General features: G+C 43.3%; 1 protein-coding gene across 1 annotated transcript; it reads left to right on the plus strand.

Annotated features, from left to right (window-relative positions):
* Positions 1-6,294: 6,294 nt before the first annotated feature.
* Positions 6,295-25,097, plus strand: hirip3 (HIRA interacting protein 3; the record flags this gene model as incomplete). Its single annotated transcript, XM_080548912.1, has 8 exons — positions 6,295-6,365; positions 14,592-14,712; positions 16,888-17,032; positions 20,858-21,390; positions 21,999-22,184; positions 22,901-23,132; positions 23,820-23,906; positions 24,772-25,097. The coding sequence occupies 8 exons, from the start codon at positions 6,295-6,297 to the stop codon at positions 24,951-24,953; spliced, it is 1,557 nt and encodes a 518-aa protein (XP_080405038.1). The 3' UTR covers positions 24,954-25,097.
* Between the last annotated feature and the right edge of the window lie 1,183 nt (positions 25,098-26,280).

Raw genomic sequence — 26,280 nt, forward strand, 5'->3', positions numbered from 1 at the left:
GCGGGGGCGCTGTTTCGCAAATAAGTTAGCTTTCGTGTTTGCTAGCGAAATAGCTGATAGTTGATGTTGACTGCTCAAGGAGAATACATATTTGAAAGTACAGAATGCCTGAGGGGATTATATTGCATTATATTACATTACATTTTGAATGGTCATCTGGTGCCTGTGTTTTCCTTTACATAAATAATGACATTTCCACCATAAATTGATGCAGAAAGGGCACAAATTGCATCTAAATTCACCAGAATGCAAGAAATTAAGTGTTTGATGCTCGTTTAAGGACCCCCAGACAGCCCTGCTTCATGGGTCCCCCCGTGTATGATGAGGGTCCTCCCTCAAGTATCAGACTGTAAAACTGATTATATTTCATTGACATATCACTATAGGTATAAATTCCATCCAAATTCAACTGTTTAGACTTTGTTTGCATCCACCAGTGCTCTCCTGCGCGCAATTGCTTTGCGCAACCGCCTCCATTCCACTCCGTTCCATATTATTTTATGTTAGAGACCGACCCAGGCCCCCCATCACAGAAAGGAAAAATGATGTGGCCCTCACAGAAAAAAGTTTGGGGACCCCTGTTGTAGAGGATGGGGCTTAGCACGCAGCCCTGGGGGGACCCAGTGCTGAGTCTGAGGGCTGTGGAGGTGTGGGAGCCCACCCGCACCCTCTGGGGGCGGTCGGACAGGAAGTCCTTGATCCATGCACATAGAGTGTGATAGTCCCAGGTCTAGTAGTTTGGTCACTAGCCTGTCTGGAAGGATGGTGTTGAAGGCAGAGCTGAAGTCCACAAAGAGCAGTCTCGCGTAGCTGTTTCCCCTCTCCAGGTGGGATAGAGTGGCGTGGAGAGTCGTCGCGATGGCGTCCTCTGTGGACCTGTGGGCTCTGTAGGCGAACTGGTATGGATCCAGGTTGGGCGGGAGGCGTGTGACTATGTGGGCCCGGACTAGTTTCTCGAAGCACTTCATGATGATTGGTGTGAGTGCCACCGGGCGGTAGTCTTTTAGGCAGCTCACCGTGCTTTTCTTCGGGACTGGGATGATAGTTGAGGTTTTCAGGCAGGGTGGGATGGTGGCCTGGGACAGGGACTGGTTGAAGATGTTGGTGAAAACCCCGGCCAGCTGGTCGGCGCAGTCCCTCAGCACCCGTCCCAGGACGCCATCCGGCCCAGAGGCTTTCCTGGGGTCCACCGCCTTCAGCACGCGTCTCACTTCATGCTCTGTGAGGGTGAGGCTGCTGAGAGCTGGAGAGAGTGGTGTTTGTGTTGTGGTTACCTCCGTTCGCCCCTCGTCGAACCGGGCGTAGAAGGAGTTCAGCTTTTCCGCCAGCAGGGGGTCGTCCTCTGCGGCTGTGAGCCTGTTGGCTCTGAAGTTTGTCATGTGCTGAACCCCCTGCCACACCCGCCTGGAGTCGTTGCTCAGGAAGCATTCCTCAATCTTCTCTCTGTGGTCTGCCTTGGCCTCCCGGATGCCGCGCTTTAGGTTAGCCCTGGTGGTGCTGTACAGCAGTGTGCCCTTCCCTGCGAAGAAGGCGTTGTCCCTCTCATTGATCAGTTTTTGGACCTTCCCAGTCATCCATGGCTTCGTGTTGGGGTAGACCCGGACCCGTTTGTCCACGGTGACTGAGTTGGTGCAGTTCACTATGTGGTTCAGAACCGACGACGTGAACTGTTCCAGGTCCTCATGCTCATATTCCTGCCATGAGGTGTCATTTAGGCAGATCTGCAGTGGAGCGGACCCTTCTGGCCAGGTTCTGACAGTCTTAGTGGTGATGGGAGCACTTTTCCTCATGGTAGTGTAGGCTGGAATCAGGAGGATTGACACATGGTCAGACATGCCTAGATGAGCTAGCGGACTAGCCTTGTAAGCACGCTTGATGTTGGTGTATACCTTATCCAGTGTTTTTTCTCCTCTTGTTGCACATTTAACATGTTGATAGAACTTGGGTAGTACTACTTTCAGGTCGGCATGATTAAAGTCTCCGGCAATAATATGGACTGCCTGTGGGTCAGCGCTCTGTTCACCACTGATGACGTCATATAGCCGCGCCAATGCTAAGCTACCATCTGCGTTTGGTGCTATGTAAACACATGTAATGTACACTGCGTTGAACTCCCTCGGGAGGTAAGCGGGTCGGCATTTAACAGTCAAGTATTCCAGGTTTGGGGAGCAGTGGCTACTTACAGTTTTCGTGTTTAAGCACCAGCTGTCCTTCGTAGATATAATGAGCCCACCTCCGCGGGTCTTCCCACTAAGCAAAGTCCGGTCTGCCCGGTGTAGGGTTCTCCCTTCTAGGCTTACCGCGGAGTCCAGGATAGTGTCATTTAGCCAGGTTTCTGTGAGAATAATCACACAGCTATCTCCCACGATGTTATTTGTAACGACCTGTAGTCTCAATTCGTCCATCTTGTTAGCCAGGGACCTGACGTTGGATAGGAAAATACTCGGCAAAGCAGGTGTGTTCGGGCTTCTCCTCAGCCTGGCTAGCAGGCCCCCCCTTCGTCCTCGGCGTTGCTTACGGTCTCGCCTCCGACGTTTGCGCTTGAGTGTTGGGAGAGCGTAGTATTTTTCACCCGGCGACCGGGCAACGTCGAGTGGAATCCTCGACGTACTGTATACTATACTGTAACAGTTCATCACATACACAAATGTTTTTGTACTCATTATGTACAGGTGTAAATTAGTGTTTCACCACAAACATTAAAAGCAATAGACTTACTCTATTCAATCGCATTCCTTGTTTCAGATCTTGGCTGACCGGGGTTTTACGCTTAAAGATGACTTTGGCCTGCTTGGTGCCAGTCTCCTAACCCCAGCCTTCACTCAGGGCAGGAAACAACTCCCAGGCAAAGACGTGGAAGAGTCCAGAAGAAAATCCAAAGTTCGGATTCATATTGGCAAGTATATATATTTATTTATACATTATTAACAATTTCATTGAAACTCCTGCCAATATTCAACAACACAGCACAACGTATGACTGTAGCCATTTGTATAACAGTGCTATGACAAATACTGAGAACATGGGTAAAGTTATGAGAAGTTTTTCCTAAAAAGATTATCAAAAGACTTGGTATTTTACAGAACGTGTGATTGCGTCCTGAAGTGCAGATTCCAAATCCTGGGTGGGCCGCTTCCTTTTTGCTTCGTGAAGTCCCTGCGGGATGAGATTGAGAACAGGGATGTAGCTACAATTGACAAGATAGTACACGTGTGCGCTGCCTTGGTCAACATGTCAGGTAGCATTGTGTTAAATAAAAACAGACAGGGGGATGTATAGCCAGTTAATCAGTCCTGCTCTCTTTTCTGTTTGAGCTCATATGAACAATCTTACAACTTAACATACACCGTAATGTGTCTGGTGCTTAGGTCACATTTACTGTAAATCACATCATAGTCAGTCTTTTGACAACTATTTGCTCCCTCATCTTCCAAAATCTACCTTACTGCACTGCTCTCCACCCTGCACTGACTGTGGACTCCACCATAGTCTCCTGTGAATATAAATAAATCATTTTTGATTAATTATGTTTCCATGAACCTCATGAACTCATAATAGCAAATGGTAGCAAATGCTATATAAACAGATATGAACTATAAAAGCATTTCCATATGACTGCAATGCAGTGTTTGAATGCTGTATGTTCTACCAGAAGTTCCTGCTCTGCTTCTGGGACTGCACAGTCTGTGGACTCCACCTCAATCTCCTGAGATTGCAAACACATCATTGGTGATAAATTCTGTTGGCATGCACCTCATAATTAACAGAAATTGTTACATTTGTAAATGTTAATTATTTATGTATTTTCCATATTGCAGTGTTTTAAATTGTGTGTATTTTACCTGAAGCCCTTGTTCTGTGTCTGGGACAGCACTGTCTGTGGACTCCACCTCAATCTCCTGAAATTACAAATAAATCATTTGTGATTAATTGTGTTGGGTTTACCTATATTTGTATGGCATATGTTACATATATTACATGACAGACAATGTATTTGCAGTCTCTGAACAAAGTGTGTTGTACCTGAAGCTCCAGCTCTGTTTCTGTGAGGTTCCTGCCAGCTGAGGGTAGATGTGCCTGGCCCAAAAACGGCTGATGGTGTCCACTGCCTTACAAATAAAATCTTCATCTTGATGGACACGGAAGATGACCGTTTGCTTCGGGGTCCAGGTGATGAAGTCTGCATAGGTTGTTTTGCACACATACATCTGCATCTGCACCTGTAAAATAAAAGGACAGCATAGCTCTACCACCCTACAATCACCAAAACTGCCACAAACACAGAAAATGAAATTCCTTGTGAAGTGTTATGTATTGTATTACCTGGGTGTAGTAGCTGTGGTTGGTCCTCAGCGACAACAAAGTGTTGCTGTCTTGTCTGTGGACCAGTGATCAGGTGAAATATCACTGGCCCATTTCAAGGGACACTTTGCCTCAACCACTCCTTTCCCACAGCAATCACATGATATGTATGCATCACAGCTTACACCAATGTAGGGCTTCTCTTTGCACACTCGGAAGCCTGCCCTCCCAATCTTGAGGCTCTTGTGGGCTGTATATACCTCACTCGATAAGGTGATTGCAGTTTGTGCTGTGAATGTTGTTGTTAGGCCTAAACATACTTATATGTTTCGATGGCCTCCTTTTCATGTTCCCTACCCCAAACTATGCCTGGAGTTGTCAGACGGTTTTGCAGAGACCCTTTCTGCACAATATCTCTCAGAAGTGATTTTGAGGGTTTCTCAAGAGGTGTGGGTAGTACCCTGTGCGCGGAGGTGCCTGTCACCCTCCCAACTCTTTGCAGGTGCCAAGTTCAACATTCTGCCTGGTCTTTAGTTTCTTCCTCTATTGCCAGTACTTGGTCATCAGAAAACCCTAACAGATTTTCATACCATGGCATTGGCCTGAAAGAGTCCGCATATCCATTCAAAGTGCTGAGACCAACGGGCAGTGCTACAGTGGCAGACAACATATCAAGGAACTGTTTTTGATGTTGTTCTTTTGCCTTCGGAACTACCCCACACTTTTTTCCAACAGCCCTCTTTCTTTTTGCCTTGTCTGTGTAGAATTTAATGTCCTTCACCATGTCTGCCTCCACCTTTTTGGTACAGACTTTATTCCAGGCACAGGCGATGCTGGTTGGTGCCGTCCTTGTGTAGCCAAGGCGGACAGATGCCTCTAACTTAAAAAGAAGTGCCCCGACGTGGGAACAACTTTCTCCCAGTCTAGAATAAAATAGAATACAATGAGCATTTATTTTCTTCTGAAAGAATTTGATATGGCATTGAGATTAAAACTGTGATGTTATGCAGTCAGCTTACCCTGCCATGCAATCACAGTGAGCTGCTTTAACCTCTCCAGTGACCCTCCATGATGGCTTGACCTGGGTCTTGAAAACTGTGATGTCAGCAGAGGGTTTGTGGTGCAGTACCACATCCACCCAGCCACTGGTGAAGAACTTATGTGCTTCCAGGGATTTGTAGTTCTTCATTTGACTTGCCGTGTAAATCCCTAGATGAGAGTGTTACATTAGTTTTCTTAAGATAGGATCATTAATAAATCTGTTCAATGGGCATAGATGATGCATTTGCCAAAGTGATGAACTGTTAATCAGTATTTAGCCTGTATGGTATATATAGTATATGTATGTATACATGTGTGTATAATATATATATATATATATATATATTTTAAAGACGTTATAGCTAGCTATGAGTTATCCTCAAAATATCCTCAAAATAATGAACAGCAAGCTAGGTCCTAAACTAGGGCCGGTGGAGGAGGGCAATTGTCACATTGGACAGACTACCAAAACAGAAAAATAAAGTATCTTAACGACAGCAAAAGTGAAAGATGTCAGAAATGCATTACCTGGAGACTCAATAAGGTAATTGTATATGTCAGGATATGACACCTCAGGCCATTGGGTCGGGTCACGGTTCATCCACATGGATGGAGGCAGACTGAAAGGACACACATTGCCTATTTCATTAATTTTCTCTATATAACAACGTCGATCATTGATCGGCAACCACACTATATAATAGTTTGCCTAACTGGCCATCGGATTTGGGCTCCTAATATCTAAAAAGCACTACGATTTTCTTATTTTATCGGATTAAAGTAGCGAAGACCAGAAATTCCCATTGACCGCCAGTCAAACTTCTACACTGCTATCACACAAAAAGGGGCGTGATCATTCTGATGACAGAGGGATGACGCGCAATTGCTCTGATGAATGTGGGCGGAGCTCCACTTTTGGAGCGAAAACACAATTCGCACACGTACTTTACTATGGCGTCAAAAGAAGTGACCAGGATTCGGAGGTTCGTTTCTGGACAGCTGCGTGACTGTCAGGACCTCAGGTACCTAACCCTAACCCTAACCCTAACCCTAACCTTAACCTTAACCCTAACTCTGCAGAGCTCTGATGTTAACCAGACTACACCATGCATGACTCTGTTTCAGCTGTTTACACTACTAGCTAGCGAAACGTTAGCTACCCAAATACTGTCGTTGGCAATTCTTAAGTCCCTTCCTGGTATGAACTGATTTACGTTCAGATAACTTCTCTCGTAGTCTAGAGAATAGCTTGCTTCAATGTCATGGGGCACTGTAGCCGGATAGCATAACACACTGTAACCTGACACCCTTGTTTAAGACAACAGTGGTTTGCGCCTTCTTGCATTGAAGCCTCTGTGTGGTGGTCGGTGCCGCGCAAACCCCTGGTCCTAAACAAGGGTGTCAGGTTACAGTGTGTTCTGCTATCCGGCTACAGTGCCCCATGACATTGAAGCAAGCTATTCTCTAGACTAGAGAACTTCTCTGAACTTCTCTTTTTTATAAAAGAAACATAACTAAAACCTTAGACTTACAATAATCAACAGTTTGTAACATCAAAGGCCTAATCAATGAAATGTGTATATATATACACGGATTGATGGCAGCTGCTGGACTGAAAAAATCAGGTGTAGTGCTGAGGCACAAATATGTACATTTCTAGCCTGCAAACTGCGACACTTCAAAATGAATGTGCAATAACACTATGTGCAATATGACAACCCTAGTCGTCTATCTGTACAGTATAGTATAGTGGATAGTGTACATAGCCTTTATTTATGTAAACCAGCTCCTTCCCTTCTTGTGTTTTTTTTTTCTTTCCTAGCACCAGGGGAGCCACCCCTCCCAAATTTCGTTGTTTGGTACCTGTACTATAGCAATGACAATAAAGACCATTCATTCATATTTCAGCCTCATAATGGCTTTCTTGAAGTCTTTTTACTAGACCTCATCTGACAGACGCCAAGCAGACTCCGAAGGCAAATACAAAGCCTGGCTAGTCAATACTAACTAATAGGGCTGCAACGATCAGTCGACTAGTCACGACTAATCGATTACAAAAATTCGTCGGCGTGAAATGTTGTTGTCGACTAATCGCATAAAAAAGTTGTATTAAAAAAAACGGGATTTTTTTTTTTTTTTTTTTTTTTTTTTTAGGGAGCCATGCAAGAATCAGCTGGGTAAGTTTTAGCTAACGTTGTTAGCCAACTGGCTAACGTTATATTGTTAGGGTCGTAATGTTTATGTTAGCTTTACTGTTACATGTTGGAAAACAACGTCTCATGGACAGGGCTGTACATGCTATGAGCGTTTGTGCTATTAATTTATTTGCCCTGTGCGCATGTGACAGACAGAGGCGCTTGTATGTAACGTTACGTAGCAGGGGTTTTCCATGTTGAAGCCAGGAGAACGCGAGATGAAATGAAGTGAGGGGTGGTCGCTATTAAAATACCAGGTAGTCATGGTGGATGATCATGAATGATGCTTGATAAGTGAATGCTATTTCAATTATGTTGAGTCCACCAGCGAGCTGTCTGTAAGATAAACAGCGCCAAGCGTAGCCTACTAACGTGAGCTGTCTGTAGTCTAGCCAGCAATGCTAGCTAGCCAGTCAACTAGCTCTGTGAGCAGCTGTAGCTTGGCGTAACGTTAGGTTAGATAGCTAGTTAAGCCGGATTTATGCTTCTGCGTCGCCATTTACGCGCAGCGAAAAGCCACGCGACTAATCGAAAAAATAATCGACAGATTAGTCGACTACCAAAATAATCGTTAGTTGCAGCCCTACTAACTAAGCAATATCACACGAGAGGGAGTGTGTTATACTGAATATCAGCACGGCTGTGATTCGGTCGTAGGTACGAGGCCGAGTACCGAAGACAATCAATAAGTGACAACAGATTATTATTTGTTTGTTTATTTAATCATTTATTTTGGCTCCGTCAAGAAAAAATAGTTCCGCAATGGGTTTAGACCAGCACGAAGCCCAAGGTAGCTGCTGATGCTGTAGTGCTCCCCTTTAGTTGTCCGGATGGACCCAAAAAACTGCCTCAGGACTGTATTTAGCTCTGCTTTCTCAATGGACTGAATGTTGATGTCTATATGTTTAAGGCTTAGCCAAGTCTGGAGGCAGTTCAAGGCCCATGTTGTTTGCCTTACGGTGTTAATTTCATTTTTACTCTTCTCCAATTTGTCCAGGTCGGCCTGTGTCATATCAGCACACCTGGGGGTTTGCACTGAAGTACCTTCGTCCTCTCCTTCTGATTCATAATTTAAGTGAAATGTTATATTTGGAAATATATCCATCTTCTGTTTCTGTTGTAGGCTATATGACCGTTAATGTAGTCTAATTAACAGTAATTTAACACCTGTGCGGCGGAGTGATACATATAGTTAAAAGTCCCAGTGCTGTTATACTATATATCGTAACTCATGGAATGCCTCTTGTCCAATCAAATTACTTGGTTGGAACTAACTGTTGTATAACTAGACATTAACAGACTGGCTAGTCAATACTACCTAGACATTATTTCATTTCAAACCTTTATTTAAAAACTCGATAGGCACTGAGGTCACCCTCATTTACAGTGACGTCGAGTGTACAAATAGAATATAGATCATTAATATAGATGGGCAAACAAACAGTGAGCAAGACAGGATTAAAGGAAAAAAAACAAAAAACAAAAAACAATTGCAATTATTAGAATACAGTTTTTGCATCAGGAGTTTAAAGGTAGAGGCAGAGGGGAGGACCTCCAACCGGAGAGTTTGCTGCAGAGTGTTCCATGTATTAGGGGCATCAATAAAAAAGGCTGTTTTACCCAGGTCTGAACGTGCATACGGAACCCGAAAAGAAAGCCAACTATTAGATCTGGTCACATAAGTACCAAGACTCCAGTCTAATAATGATGAGATATAAGGAGGAAGCTTGCCACAGATGGCCTTGAAAACGAACAATTTCCAGTGGTAACTGCGCCTCAGAGAAAGAGAGGGCCAGCCAACCTTGTCATAAAGTATGCAGTGGTGAGTGTCATAACTGTCCCCGGTAATAAACCTTAGAGCTGAGTGATAAACTGAGTCCAATTGTTTCAATGTAGATGAAGCTGCATGCCTATAGATAACATCACGGTAATCTAATACGGACAGGAATACCGCCTCGACAACTCTCTTCCTACAAAGCAAGGGGAAGCTAGACCGATTACGGTAAAGAAAGCCCACCTTTTGCCGAAGTTTGGAGGCGAGACTGGCTAGTCAATACTAACTAGACATTAACAGACTGGCTAGTCAATACTAACTAGACATTATCAGACTGGCTAGAATCAATACTAGACATTGTCAGACTGGCTAGAATCAATACTAGACATTGACAGCTCTCTTATGCCCGCACAAACGATGCGACACAACACATCTGACTAACCGGAAACATGCTTTTTCTAGGCTATACCTTACATTTACATTTACATTTTTGGCATTTAGCAGATGCCTTATTCCAAAGCGACTTACAATCAATACATTTGACTAAGCAAGTGAATCAATCCACCAGTCGTAGCAGGAAGAGTAATCCAGCTCAGGCCCGGGGCCATTGGCAGTCTCTGTGATAGAAGGAAAAACGTTTTTTTTTTTTAAATAGACACTGGAGAAACAGAGAAACAGTACAAGGGGGGCAATATAAGTTTTAGGGGACACAGTAAAGGGGAAAAGCGGGTGTCTTCAGGAGACGCAGTGCTGGGGACAGTAGATGTCTCAGGAGGAGCAGTTAAGGTGTAACCTGAAGAGATGGGTCTTCAGTCTCCGACAGAAGATGGGTAGTGACTCTGCAGTTCTGACAGCCGTGGGGAGGCAGTGTCGTAAAGAGACGTGATCCGGCAGCATGACTGCCGTGTTGGTGTAGAGGTGGTGGGGCCAGTCACCAAAATACCTTTGGTGTCCTGAAGTAGGGGGAGTATGCATAAAAAGGGTTACAATTTCTAAATGGTGAAACTAATCTGAAAAAGTAAAACATTGAATTAAAGCTCTCTTTAATCTACAGATCTGTACTGAATCTCTATTTTAACCTAATAATTGTGTAATTGTTTGATTTCAAATCCAAACTGTTGGAGTATAGAGCTAAAAGAAGACAAAATGCTTCCTCTTTCCAATACTTAAGCAGGGCACCACTGTAGTTGGTCTTATGCAGGGCACTGTAGTTGGTCTTATGCAGGGCACCACTGTAGTTGGTCTTATGCAGGGCACTGTAGTTGGTCTTGCTGAATCAAGCCCAATAATAAGTATGTAGGATAACTATAGTTGGCTTGCTAATTACTCAGCTTGTTATATTTCTACATTAGATTCCAGAGTGGCATCTTATCTAGTTCATCTATTTGTAAAAGACAGCTATAGGGAGACATAATGGGAAATATCAAAATATTGAAATTGATCCCTTCCCCAGAGATCGACTGGGCACTTTCCTAGCTCACCATTGGTGTGCTTCTCGGTCAGATCTGACATGATTGAGAGTATCAAAGGGTGAACTTGTTTTGTGCAGAGCCGGGAGCTCTCGTGGCATGTGTCAAGACTATTGTTCCGCAAAGTCTTGTGTTAAATTTGAGACTATAGGCTCCCCCTATGTGGGTAATTGCGTATGTGTGGGCTGCAGTGTCTGAAAATGCTTTGAATTCTTCCGAATCTTTGTCCATTTCAGAACCATGGATAGCCAGGTGTCATTGTGTGACAAACAGGGTATGGCATCTGTGTAAAGTTTGGTGATTATTTGATTATAGGCATATGAACGTAGTTTGAGAAAATACCCTATCGGTTCTGTAGATCATGAGGCCTAGGCTAGTTATTTTTATTATAATTCCTTCCATGGAAAAGTCTTTGCAGCCTTCACTGGAACAATTCATGGAGCTTTGTGTGTAGTCAAATATAATAATAAAAATGTAAATTACCTTGGGGGAAATAAAACGTTTAGCCTACTATGTTAATTTAATGTGCATTGTAGTTCCTATGCTTGCTCAATGAGGCACATTTACACAATGTAACACTTTAACACACTCGATCTGAATCTCGTCAGCAATATTGACTTTTGGGGGATTTTTAGGATTGCAGGTTTTCTGTAGAATGGCGATAGAATTGCATGAAATTCACACACACCACATTTTCCTGTGAAAGGACTCTGTAACAGCCCAGGCTCAAGGCACTGTACACAAAATAAGGGGAGACCACACAGCTTTAAATCAGAACAAAAGTATTTATTTAATTAACTAACTTAAAGTACTTAAAGTAACAATAGATATGTTAGTCAGTATCATCAGTAGTGAATGCAGTGTATGGATGAGTGGAAGGTGTAGTGTAGATGTTGTAAGGTGTGTTAAAGTAAAAGTAAAGCTAAAGAGAGCCTAAGCTCAAAACAACCAAACCTGGTGGAAGGAGGAGAAGAGGGAGAATCAAGGGAGCAGCCAGCAGTAAGCCACTCCCCAGGTGCCTCAGATCACCTAATCAACCCCTCCATATATGGTTATGAGTGAGGCCCTGTCCACACCTATACGTTTTTTTGATAAACGTGGATTTTTATATTCGTTTTGGGGGGTTCGTCCAGACGCAAACGAGTTTTTGCCCGTTGAAAACGAAGATGTTTAAAAACGGCTGCCAGAGTGAAGATGTTTAAAAACGCTGTATATTCGCCGTATATTTTTGACGTGTGGACGAGATAGACGGAGCTTTTTGTATTCGTCACGTCATCATACGCGTAGATTTCTATGATCATGCGCACTGCAGCTGTTTGCTGTTCCCTCCAACGTCATATCCTAGCACCAATAACTACTATGTTTACAACAGGCAACGGTGTTCGAGGCTACACAAGGGAGGAAAATGGATGTGAACAAAGTAGGGCTGGGCAAACGATCAACATTTTTTTTCCGATAATCGTAAGAATTAACGATCAATTATCGATTAATCAATAAGCTTTTTTTTCATAAAAAAAAAAAACTAGGGCAGAAATAACAAGCATGTTTTCCTTGGGGAAAAAACGTTATTTGTGTTGCTATTGCAGAATTGCACAATGCACACATTCATTCATTCACATTAACTAGACACTACAGTCAGATAACAATCCTCTTAAACAAGGCAGTGAGTAGCCTAAATTGTTTAACTTAAAAACACATTTTACATTATAAATAAAAATATAGAAAATAAGTAACTCACCATAGGAGCAGTAAAAAAAACAGTTACTCACAAATAGGAGGATGACTGAAAACGTTAGTGTCCTTAAGAGCGTCCAGCTTAACTTAAATTTAAACTCCAGCGAGAGACTGTAGGCGGCAGGCCTACTGGTTCTTGTTCAAAAAGATGATCATGTTAACATGTTCAGGGGTGAGAGACGAACGCAATCTGGTGACAGTTAGGCCAGCCGCAGAAAACACTCGCTCCGAGGTTGCGGGGATGCAGAGGTAGGTCCGCGCTAATTTGGCCAACCGAGGAAACCTTCTTTCGTTTAATTTCCACCAGTCAGTTCGGTCGCAGTTCAGGCCCGCAGAAGGCTCCCTCAGAAAGGTGCAAACTTAGGTTTCGATGGGGATGTCAGCAGCAGCGCCTGCTGCGTATTGCTCCCCGAGGAGCTGTGCCATGGCGCTGACCGGAGCAGGTGCTGAGAAGTACAAGGTAGCGAAGGAGCAGTCAGGGTCGGGTGTACGGTTTGCAGGTGGTATTTCATCGGGGTCGTCGTCGTATTATATTTATAGGTCACTGCGCAGTGTTTGCAATGAACGAGGTCGCCTTTCAGATAAAAATGCTCCCACACCAAGCTTCGTTTCGCTCGCTTCGCCATTTTCCAAGCAGTGTGTGTTCCAACAGTTTACCGCACAGCTGATTAATCAATTAAACATGCAAGGTGCCTTTCAGGAAGTAGTGGAGATCGTGCACCTATTACTGGAGGTCAGGTTACACTAACGTACGGGAACTTCCGTCATGCCATACTGCGTTGCGAAATTCAATGCGAAGGCAAATGCAAAGTTCATTTCTCACACATAACGTGGACAAACTAATTTCCATTATTATTATTATTATAAAAAAATAATAATAATAAAAAATAAAAATAACGATTATCGAGCAAAATATTTTGTGATCGACCAAGACCTTATCGATCAATTAATCGATCATCGATCATTGATGCCCACCCCTAGAACAAAGTGCTTCTAGTTCTTTCACTGTTAACTGGACTTTTAACCTGTTTACAGATAAATGCACAGTTAATGATCGAGAACATTGAGAGACAGAGGCGTCTGATTGGCCAGCGGGGCTATGGGGATAATATTATATCGCCGACTACTGGTGTGGAATGCTCAATGACAGCGTTTATATTGCGTTCATGCGTATGCATGTGGACACAGACATTGTTTATAAACATGCTGGTGTGGACGGTAATATGTTTATATACCAAAAACGTTTATCAAAAAAATGTATTGGTGTGGACAAGGCCTGAGAGGGCTGCCACAACTCCCAGACCTTCCGCCCAAATTAGGATCATGAATTTTTGCACCAATGATTCTGTTACTCTAGGTTTAGCTATAATGACGCCCGCTATGGATAGCACTATTTTTTCCAAGCGTTCAACAAATATTTTTGCTTAGGGGAGGGTTGTACATTTTTGTATTTTGGAGATCCATTTACCTCCATGTGCTCCTCATCATAAATAACACAGCGGACAGGGCTCGATGATAAAAACAAACAAACACTAACAAATAGTTATCTTCCCTTTTTCTAGCACCGTGACTTCTTATGGAAAGTTAATTGCGTTGACTGTGATGTATAGGCCTAGTTGATTCACCTACTTTAGACTCATGTACTTATTGCAAGTCACTCTGGATAAGAGTGTCTGCTAAATGACTTGTGTCTTATTACTTTAAATGTACACTTTAGGAGACTTTAGGAAACTTTTGTCCGCCGCATCACTTGAGTTTGAAGTTGTGTTTTGACTCATCTGCGTTGTCCGTTTCTACTCTACCTACAGCAATGAGACTCCCTCTAGCGCTTCATATTCGGCTTGTGTACAAAAACTGAGTTTGAAATGCTTGAGCATGATGTTGTGCCACCCAGTAGTTCAGGGCTGTGTTACAACAGCAGCTGCTAGTGCCCACATGGAACTACACATATTGTTGCTTGGTGGTCATAAGAATGCTGAGACAGTTGTCTTAACTCCTCCCTCACACTGCTGATTTCTGCCAATTGTCTGTGTCTGTCTATTTATTCCTCTTTATTTATTCCTTTTCCTTATACAGCACTTTGACTGTTGGCATCTTAAAAGGGAGGTACTTGGCATGTGTTGGTCGTGAATCACTCACCCAGGAGGAGAAACTGTTATTCAAGAGAGTGGTGGAAGAGGAACTGATGATGATGCAGGTAAAGACATAATCAGCAATTACATCTTTTTACCTGGCCTGCTACGGGTAATAAAAGATATGTGCAGTTCTGTGTAAAAGGACCCATGTGAATTCATGAGAGCATATCAAATTGGATGTCAAATGGAAGCTTAGAGTAGCCTATATATTTTTTTGCTTTATTTCTGCTTTAGCCTAAGTAGGGATGTACACTCAACTCACGATTCGATACGATTCACGATACTGGGTTCACAATATGATTTTCTCACGATTTTTTAATAAAATGAGATTGCAGACAAATTATGATTGAAAAATATTTTGTAGCGATAATTAACTGTCTCGCAACGTATCGTAACATCCCTAGCTTTAAGTCAACATACATTTCTCAACCTTCTTCCATCATAAGAATAGGGATAAGCAAAGGTTTTGATTTCTCAGTCATTCCATATCAAATCAACAAGCCATGACACCCACCATCGCAGATTGTTCTGAATTGTTGTTGTTGTTGTTGTTGTTGTTGTTGTTGTTGTTGTGTAAGTACTCCTTCATAATTTTGTAGAAATACAGTTTAATCCCTGAGAAATAAGCTAATTGATTGTACCCAAATTGTGTTTTTTCTTTAGTTTTTAGTTGGACTTGTTAGAAGTAGTCCTTGTGCATAGCGTTTCAAGCTGGTTTGGAATTAACTGGACAGAATGGTGAAAGCAAAGCAACCAACAAGTGCAACACATTTGTGGGAGCTTCTGCAACAGACAGTCTTGGGAAGAACTTTCTGAACAATATTTGGTTTCCATTGTAGAAAGAATGTCACGAGTGTGTTCAGCTGTTACTTGGTGCGCTTCCTCTCGTTGGCCACGTCCAGTTCCCCGTTGGTGGCCATGGTGAGAAGAGCAGATTTTGCCTTAGTTTGGCGGTGGGGCTTCTCTCCAGCTCTGAGGAACACAATGGACTATGGCTGGTGGTGGCCTTCAGCACCTGGTCATGGCACCAGCAATAGTGCCCATCTCCAAGGGCTTTTGAGCAGCCGCTAAGGATCCAAAGATCCTCTTCCAGGGCAACGAGGGCAGGAAGGTGTCTCACTTTTGCCCCAGACGTGGAGGTTTGTTGGACTTGGTAGGACATTGTAGACAGCTTGGACAAGGAATCTAATGCGATGGAAGTCTGCTTGCCAGATGTTGGACCAGGTGATCTTTCGTTGCAGTGCACTTTCCCATGTAGTCCATGCTCCTTGTTGTCCCATTCCTACCATCCTGCATGCTTGTATCTCCTCCACGTCTGCTCGTACTTCCTCCTGGAAGAGATGTTGCCGCTCTTTGCCCTGGACATTGTCGACCCTGGTCACTGGGAAGTAGCCTATGCCAGCACGTCCTGTTGCTACAGATCCCACCAGTGCCTTAGCCGTGACTCAGCCACTAAATTGTGTTAAACAGTTCCATGATTTCTTCTTTTAAAATTATGGAAGAAGTGGAAGAATTGAGGTGTTCTATAACTTTTATAGTTAGGGAAGGGGCAGAGATGTCCAGACCTAAAACCTGACTGGTGCACATTTTTATGAATTGATAAAAAGGACCGCTTCTGTAATTATTCAAGTCACTGGGATAACCCCTCTTTTGAAGATGAGAGTACATTCCACACTTTGGGAATGGTACAAGAGATCATTTTCATGTTACAAATATGGGCCAGGGGCTCAACTATAAAAAGGAGAGTTGCGGATCAAGCATATCAGCCCCCTGTAGACTTTATAACATCAATCTTACACAAAACATAGACTTCCCTGGTAGAAACACAACAGTGAATTTAGAGTCGTCGTTCGCCAGTTTTAAGCCTGGCTAGGGAGAGATTCAGCCTGGCTTGGTCTCCTGTTTAGACTACCTGTCTGATTAAGGATATTTAAATCATTATTCATGACAGTTAATCGTTACCCAAAATATCATAATTGTCACTGACAATAGATCTGCCTAATGCCTAGTGTTTTTTAAGACAATAGATCTGCCTAATGCTTAGTGTTTTTTAAGACATTAGATCTGCCTAATGCTTAGTGTTTTTTAAGACATTAGATCTGCCTAATGCTTAGTGTTTTTTAAGACATTAGATCTGCCTAATGCTTAGTGTACATAAGGTACTTAGAGGATGGTGGTGAGAGGGAAGGATGCATGTCAAAATGGGGCCTATTATAATTGTGACCTTTGACCCTCAGGTTAGTGACGATGAGCCCCGCCAGAAGAAACGGAAGAGAGAGGAGGCAAAGGAGGAGGAGGAGACACAGGAAAATGGAGGGGAAACGGAAGTAGATGGATTCAGGGGCAAGAGACCTAGGCGTCAGTCTACAGATAACTCACCAGGTAGGCTACTGCTTTTTAACCGTAACAGAAGACTGTGTACACTGCTGTTCAATTAGGGCCAATTAGGGCCAAACTCACTTTTGTGCAGTACTCTTAGGTAGCTGGAGAAGGACAGTCATAGTGATTTATACCATTAGGTCAGGGGCTTATTTGGTACTGGTCTTGAAGAGCAACTCCAGTGAAAGAAATCGACCTATTGAGTTGAAAACCTTGACCAGGTTGCACATGGTGAAATACACTATACAGGGCTTAAAGTTCTCCGGCACGGTGCCGAATTTCCGGCGCGGGGGAATATTTAGCATTTTTTTTTTAAATCACATGCTATTTGTTTACATCGTAATTTAAAGAGTCATCTTCAGCAAAGAAACAGTTCCGCCTACCAATGGTATCACATTGCTCAAGCCAACCAACGACTTCTAGCCAAGAGTAGTGGGGCGGGCCTTAAGAAGTTTGAATGAGTGTAATGTTAGCTTGTAGAGACGTTCGCTTTTAGCAGCCCGCTATCTCGCTAACTTTAGTAAGAGTCCATTAAAATGGAAGCCAAGTTTCTTAAACCTGGCGAAGACACAGCTATACTAGAACGAGGAGTAAGGAATAAATGGCGCTGGGCATGGATAGAGGAGAGTAGTGACGGGAAGCCTTATGGGACGTGGTGCCTCAAACTGAGGGAGCCGGGTGCTTGTTTCTGTACGCCGTGCTCAAAGAAACTTGTCTACGGCAGTATATATATATATATATAGTATAGTAAAGTATATAGTATAGTAGTGGGAAGAAGGTTATTGCTCGACATGCCTCAGATCCCGGTCACCAAGCTTCGGTTCGAGCGCTTGCTCATACAACAACCTTGCCGGGAGCGACTGCTACAGGTAGCCTACCACTTCATCTTCAATGAACGACCGTGTTTGCGAGCAAAAGATCAGAGTGTGTGCGTTTATAGCTGAACATGATCTGTCTTTCGCAATGGCTCAGCCACTCGTCGATTTGTGCAAGAAGCTATCAGACGACAAAAATGCACTGACAAAGCTGTCCGTTTCCAATCAGCACGCCAGCTATTTAAACACACATGGCCTTTGTCCCGGAATTTAAAAAACAGCTGTGTGAAAAGCACAGTGTGAAAAAAGCAATGTTTTCAATGAATATCGACGAAGCTACTAATCTTAACATGGACAAAATCCCCAATGTCCTTGTTCGATTTTTTTATGATGATCTGGCCAAAGTAACAACACAACACCTAGCCAGAAAGAAAGTAAACATCGCCAACTCGTCAGCCCTCATGCATGAGCTCAAAGATATCCTGGAGTCCAATGGTCTTGACTGGTCACTAGTCATCAGTATTCTACTTGATGTAGATCTATTGATCTATTGTTATAGTGATAGTGGCTTAATAAGTAATGCAATCAGTTTGGCCTTGAGTGATTTAATCAGTTTGTTCTTTTAAAGACATCTAAATATATTATTTTATTTTGTATTGAGTATAAAACACTATTAATGCATGTTAACATTGAGACATATATTTTGTATTGACTATAACATAGTATTAATGCATTTAAACATTGAGACAAGAAGCTGTCTTCTGTACCCGCTCTCCCAATATCTCAAACTGTGACCCCCCTCCCCAAGAAAAAGTTTCAGGCACAGGATTTTTTTCCACTTTAAGCCCTGACTATATGGACAAAAGTATGTGGACACAATTATTGTCTGGGGCTGTTTTCATGTTTTCGGCTAGGCCCCTTAGTTCCAGTGAAGGGAAATCTTAATGCTACAGCAGTGTTTCCTCCAGGATTTTCCACATTAGGGGGTGCGATTTTCCGCGTAGTGCACGCGCACTCTCGCTCAAAACAAAGACGTGCGCATTTTCACTCTAGCAGAACAAATGTAAATCTCCAGAGCTAAGCTGTAGCTAGCTTGAGCCTAGCCACACACAGCCAGCTTTAGGCTAGCCCCATGAGTGAGCCGAGATATCGTAGTGTACCTCAACCCTGGTGCCCACACTTTAGGGCTGCAACGATTAGTCGACATAATCGACGACGTCGATCATAAAAACTTTTAGTGTCGAATTTTAGTGTCGACTAATCGTATTGGGGGAAGAAAAAAAAAAGGATTTTTTTTTTTTTTTTTTTACGGGAGCCATGCAAGAATCAGCTGGGTAAGTTTTAGCTAACGTTGTTAGCCAACTGGCTAACGTTATATTGTTAGGGTCGTAATGTTTATGTTAGCTTTACTGTTACATGTTGGAAAACAAAGTCTCATGGACAGGGCTGTACATGCTATGAGCGTTTGTGCTATTAATTTATTTGCCCTGTGGCACGCGTGTGACAGACAGAGGCGCTTGTATGTAACGTTACGTAGCAGGGGTTTTCCATGTTGAAGCCAGGAGAACGCGAGATGAAATGAAGTGAGGGGTGGTCACTATTAAAATACCAGGTAGTCATGGTGGATGATCATGAATGATGCTTGATAAGTGAATGCTATTTCAATTATGTTGAGTCCACCAGCGAGCTGTCTGTAAGATAAACAGCGCCAAGCGTAGCCTACTAACGTGAGCTGTCTGTAGTCTAGCCAGCAATGCTAGCTAGCCAATCAACTAGCTCTGTGAGCAGCTGTAGCTTGGCGTAACGTTAGGTTAGATAGCTAGTTAAGCCGGATTTATGCTTCTGCGTCGCCATTTACGCGCAGCGAAAAGCCACACGACTAACCGCGACTAATCGAAAAAATAATCGACAGATTAGTCGACTACCAAAATAATCGTTAGTTGCAGCCCTACCACACTTCCATAAAACTAATTAGGTCAAGATATTTGGGCAAAAATGGCGGAAAAATCAACTGGGGGAGAATTTGTTTTTTGCAGATATACTAGGTTGAGGACAAAGCTATTATTTGGCATACAGAACAGAGGATGGGGAAAAAACTGGCGGCCATGCTGGCCAATCCCTCCCACCCGATGTACTGCGAGCTGGCAGGGATGAGGAGCAAGTTCAGCCACAGATTTGTTCTCCCCCGTCAAAGTACAAAAAGATTTGGACAGTCCTTTGTTCCAGCTGCACTCCGACTCTACAACCAGGCCCTGCAGGGTGGGGGAGACCTGGAGCTGGAACTTTTGGAACTTTTTACTTATTGAGCCTCCACTGTTTTATGTATTTTATTGAATGTTTTTCTGTTTTCTGTATTGAATGTTTTCTGCCCTAACTGAGCTGTTTGACAACAAAATTTCCCCATTGGGGACAATAAAGGTTTTCAATCAATCAATCAATTCAATCAATCAATCAATACATGGTAAGCATTACATAGCTTTGATTGTTTATCCCAGCTTGATAGTTCCAGGATATGTAAGGGGGATACTATTCTCAACTTCAGAGCTGACTAGCTAGCAGACCTATTGCTTATCTTGACTGAAGACAGAGATTTCTCTCGGTTGAGCTAGGGTAGTTGCTTGCTGAAAATCTTTTTTATTTATTCTTTTTTTACAGAAAAGGGGCTGGATTTGCTCCTGGAGTTCCTCTTTACACTTTAGAGAGGCACTAATTGTATTCAGATCATTAAGGTTCTGTTGGACCGACAGAAAGAACATGGATGATACCTTGTATTTTCATGAGATTTCATTCTACAGAAACAACATGCATAGTGTATCTTTGGGTACATTTTAGGATGGAAAAGTGACTCATCAAAGATAAGGAGTAATGGGGCATGTTTTATAAGATTTGTTAAGACTAACCAGACTTTTACACTGTGGCAATGTTTTGAAATAAGATTTGTATCTCAGTCTTGTCGTAATTGATTGTTGTTTGATTTGTTTTTGTGTTGAACATTCTATGGATTGTGGAATAGAAAGACTTGGAAGCGAAGAGGTGGTGGAGAACGACTGCGAGACTGGCAGTGAAGAAGAAGAGAAGAGTGCAAAGAAACAAGGACATGAAACCAAAAAAACGAAAACGAGTCAAGTGAATTCAGACAGTGAAGAAAACGAAAAGCAAGTCAAGGGAAAAAGTCTTGGAGGAAAAGAGAATGTGGATGTGAAGAATAAGCAGACCCCGGGAGTCAGAAAGGACCGAAAAAGGAGGCAAAGTAAAAGCGAGGAAAAGAGGGGGAAACCATCAAAGAGTGAAGTAGGAAAAGATCCAATGCAGGTGGTTAGCATCAACTCAAAGAGTGCTGGAGAGAATAAAACAGTGGAGCAGAAGAGAGTGAAGAGGAAACAAACCACTGAAAGCGACTCCAGCTCTGAGAGTGAAAAGAGTGTCAAAAAGAATGGCAGCGCAGAGTCTTCAGAAGCAAGCGATGAGGGAGAGGAGGAAAAGGGGAAGGAGGAAATAATGTCAAAAAGAACAGCAGCGCTGAGTGTTCAGAAGCAAGCGATGAGGGTGAGTGTGTGCATATGTCTGTGTGTGTGCATGTGTCTGTATCTCTGTGTGTGTGTGTGCATGTGTCTGTGTCTTTGTGTGTGTGCGCACTTGTGCGAGCCCAATTGTGTTCTAATTCTTTACCCTTCTTCCTAACGTACATTTGTTCGCTTCAGTACATTACCTTCTTTTCAGTGGCTGTGTATCAGTAGCATTGGCAACAGGTGCACACCTGTTATGGGTTGGAAGTGCGCTATGAATAAAGAGTACTATGAATAAAGAGTACTATTGTTGAATTGATCCCGTGATCCTTTTTCGGTGGAAGACTCAGAACTTACATAATGTACCTGTGTGTGTGCCGTGGGGGGGATTGGCTTGACAGATGTTTCTAGTTAGTCAGGTGTGTCACATTTGAGCAGGCATTAGAGAGCTGTCAATATCTAATAATGATTCTAGGCTTTGCATTTGCCTTTGGAGCCTGTTATTGTAACACGTTACTTAAACCCATCTATTATGTCATTATTATGATAAATTAACTATTAAGTCCATATGACATGGTATTAAGTCCTTGATATTGATATTCCACAATGTTGACCAAAAGTGACCCCTCACCTCTTTGTTTCTCAGAGGAAATTGATAAAAAGGATGAGTCAGCCCCGGACTCAGACCCCTCGTCTCTCCCCTCATTGGACGATGAGCAGGAAAGTGAGAAGGCCCAATCCAGGCAGGTGAAAAAGACCATGAAAAAGAGCCGCAGGAAACGCAAGAACAGTGAGGACAGCGAGGACAGCGAGCCGGCATCTAAAGGAGGGACGGTGAGACCAAAGGGCTGTTGGTAGTTCAGATACCACATGTCTGCTCTGCACAGTCTGCAAATTTCACTTCAATAGGCTAATTGGAAATACATTTACTGAACAAAATGTTGATGTGTTCAATACTTATTTACCCCACTGTATCTGTTTTTGCCAAAGAAACCCTCATATGTTGCACAGTTTAATCGGATTAATTGGAACTCTAATTATTACACTTATAATTAAGTATTAATACTTGCATGTTATGAAATGTATTCTTATAAATAATAAGATGTACAGTAGGACAAATTACGTTTAAACTGATGCTGTTTTCGATGCCTCAGTTGGGCAGATACGAGTGCAGTTTCATATTGTTATGACATGTTCGTTTTTTTATCCTTTCTGTCACGATTTTCTTTCATTGTTCTCATGCAGTTCATCAGTATGGATGAATATTAATTAGGGGAGTTTCACTGACTATAAGCAACTATGGCCGTTAAAAGGGTGGGACAAGAAGCTCGGTCACGCGTGTAAAATGTTGTTGATTGTGGACATTGTGTGTTATAAATAAGAATATTTTTTGTGCGTAAGCACTGTCTGTGTTTCGTCCATACGCAACCTTTTCACGTCAATCCACCCGGCTATATACATGAGGCCCCAGGACACTGTAGATCTGAAAACCCCAGCTCAGAGGGCCTTTAGCTAATGCAAGTGTTCCCTCCCTCTCATGTAATGTGAAGGAAAAGGAGGCGAAGGAAAAGGAGGCGAAGGCAAAGGAGGCGAAGGTGGCGAAGGTGGCGAAGGCAAAGGAGGCAAAGGAGGCGAAGGCGGCGAAGGCAGTGTCCAGGCTGAAGCGCTACATCGCCCTCTGTGGTGTAAAGCGGAACTACAAGACTCTTCTGGGTGGCTGCCGGTCCAGCCGCTCCACTGTTGCTGTGCTTAAAAAGGAGCTTGAAGAGCTGGGGGTCGAAGGTCAGTGCGAGTGAGCTGCTGTGCGACCGTGTTTCTGTTAGCAGGTCATTGCCAGTGTTTGGCTGGTAAGAGTCATCAAAAGCTGGCATTACATACAAATAACAATAAATAGCCTACCTGTCAATATGCTCTGATTTCAGATCATAGGCATATTTCGTCAGGCTGCTTGGAAATTATTTTTGTGTGTGTTTGTTTTAAATTAATATTAATATTTTTTTTGCATAAGTGAAGCTCAGGTGGTGCGGTCATGCCTGATTGGAGAGCTCAGAGCATCGGCTCTTTTTTGGGGGGATCCGTGTCACACAAGCACAGGTGGCAGGTGTCTGTGGAGGACGAATCGTGCCACAATGAAATACAATACACAATTATTCTTATGAGCTGCCCCAGCCAGAGGCACGGGGGGCGGCCTCTTCCGCTGATGTAGCCCCGACCTCACTCTGTGCTGATTGGTCGATGCAGGGCAGCTGTGTGAGGAGAGGGTGTGCCCTCTCTGTGCTGCGCTGTCTTGACCCTCCGGTCGACAGGCAGGGCTGCACACAGCGTACACTCTTTTTTCTGCATGAGGATACAAGCTCATATTCATCCTCGAGGATGCGAAGACGGGAGGAATCCACCTGTTTGGACATGAGGAGCGAAGTGGATTGGGAAATACTGGTTAAGTGAATAATGTCTTTGCCCCCCCCCCAGGTCAGCCCTCTATTGCGAAGTGTAAGAATGCCAGACTGAAGAGGGAGGAAACTCACCTGGATGTCAGCAACATCATTACCACACAAGGTGACCATATTTAGTTCTTTACTACCCATCCTTTATGAAGTCCTCGGACGCTTCAACTTAATTTTTGAGGGTGACATGACTTTGGCAAAGGAAAAAGCACGATAGATTGTCCAATGCTTGGGCCACACCTTGGGCTACACTTGGGCTACCTCTACCTCAGCAGCGTGTGGGTGGGTGGGTGGGTGTGTGTGGCAGAGCTGCTGAGGCTCTCACAGCAGCGGTGTCCTTACAGACAGCGTTTCTGCTGGGGAGCTGCTACCACCAGCCCTATATTTGTACATTGAGTTTGCCTTTGATAATGGCCATCAATAATATCATGTTTCATTTCACTTCATTATGAATTGTTCTGGGTTCAGTCTCTGCTGTCATCCATCCTTAATGAGCGGTTTGAAAAAGTGAAACGGTTATAAGCAGGAAGCAGTCACGTCGGTTTTTTTTTACCCTCGTTCAGAGCGAGAGAAAGATCGATCCATCACTGGAAAAATACTGATTCACCTGATGTTCTTTTAACTTGTTAACATAACATCATTCTAGCCTACGTGGGGGTACTTTAGTATAATGGTACCTATACAGATTTTTAATTGAAACCAATTGCGGAAGTGTTGAGTTAAAAAAAGAGGGCTGGTTGTCTGCTCTAACCTGTTAACATGGGTGTCGAAATGAAAAGCACACACGCTGCTGAGGTAGAGGTAGCCGTTGTCCCTGGCTTTAATCTGGAATCATACACACACAAAAGCGTTCCCCATTGAAAGCAATGTAACTGTTGCCTTGGAAACCACAACAGTGAAGGATCAGAATCCGATAGAAGAACAAATCCTGACAGGTTAATGTCTCCGGAAAATCTCATTCTGTTCTCTCCTTTCAGGGCGCCCTAAACGGAGGGGGACGTCAGCATGGCAGCAGCCGCCCTCCCCTCTGCCCTCGTACAAGCGGACAGTGGCCTCCAGCTCCGACAGTGAGGACAGCCACACAGGACACAGGCGAAAGAGAGCCACGGACTGGAGCAACCTGCAGGGGGTCATCAGCGATGACGGTGACAGTGACTGACAGCTTGCGACTGACATCCTTCTGTGTAGGTTTTCTCCTCTGTTGGTTAAGGTTAGGGTTATGGTTATAGTTCTACAGATTATCCTTCCGAGGCACATATAGTGCAGTGAGTGCAAAGAACAAGGGTATCAAAGTTACCACAATTACCAGTCTATTTTATGAAAATGTAATTTTATGAAGTATGTTGTATGTACAGTATGTTGATGCTTGTTCAGTTTTTCAGATGTATTTCTACCGTATCTGTCTTCTTCATTTGATGACTTATTAAAGGTTTACATAGTTTAAATTCCATTGTCAAGCCACCTCCTTTTCATTGATGGAACGATTAAGCGTTATGGAACTCGAAGCCGTGGTATATCGTGGATATCGGCACGGCTAGCGGGGTGGTTAGGCACAACGCGAAGCGGAGTGCCGTTACACTCCCTAGCCGTGCCGATATCCACGTTATACCACGGCTTCGAGTTCCATAACGCTTTTATACAACGGTTACCACATTTATCTATCAATTATATTTCACAAAAGATAGACAAGACAATTAATGTATTTTAATGGAACTATGTTTTATCAAGTGTATTAATCCGTTGAACAGTTGTTTATCGGTTGCTAAGCAACGGTAAGAATGTAACTTCGATAACGGTAATATATACAAACGCAGAGTAATATGAAAAGGTGTGTCAACATTCCCTTTAGCCATGCGTATATCATGGATATCAGCGTGGCTGGAACGCAAACTGACCAATAGAGACAATGGACCGGATCTATCCATTGTATAATATGCATTCAAGACACTGTAGCGGTGGGGTTCCTGTGGCCAGCCACGAGGTCCTTTGTTTGTTTTGAAAAGTTCACTCACTGGGGGGTATTCCATCAATGTTGCTAAAGGACAATCCAGGCTTTGATAAATCCAGCGATATTTATATTTTTAAAATGTCCTTTGGTGATGTTGATGGAATTACCGCCCTGGTGTGATACCAACTTCATATAAGTGAATGCGAAGAAGTGCTCACATACCTGGGGATTTAGGTGATTTTCTTTTAATAGCAAATTATAATTCACAGCATATGTCCAAAACTGAAGCATACAGGCTGGAAAGGTTGGGATGGAGGCTATGAAAGGTTGGGATGGAGGCTATGAGCAGAAAGGTTGGGATGGAGGCTATGAGCAGAAAGGTTGGGATGGAGGCTATGAGCAGAAACCTGTTTTGGATCTGTAGACCAACCTGGTTTTGGTGAAGGCGTATCACAGGAGCAAAAGCCCGGTACCCACATAAAGATAATCTGGCCGATTTTGGGCCGGTTTTCCCCCCTTCTGACCAAGAAAAATTAAG

This window comes from Nansenia antarctica (assembly GCF_963989245.1).
Source record: "Nansenia antarctica genome assembly, chromosome: 19".
Taxonomy (NCBI): Eukaryota; Metazoa; Chordata; class Actinopteri; order Argentiniformes; family Microstomatidae; genus Nansenia; species Nansenia antarctica.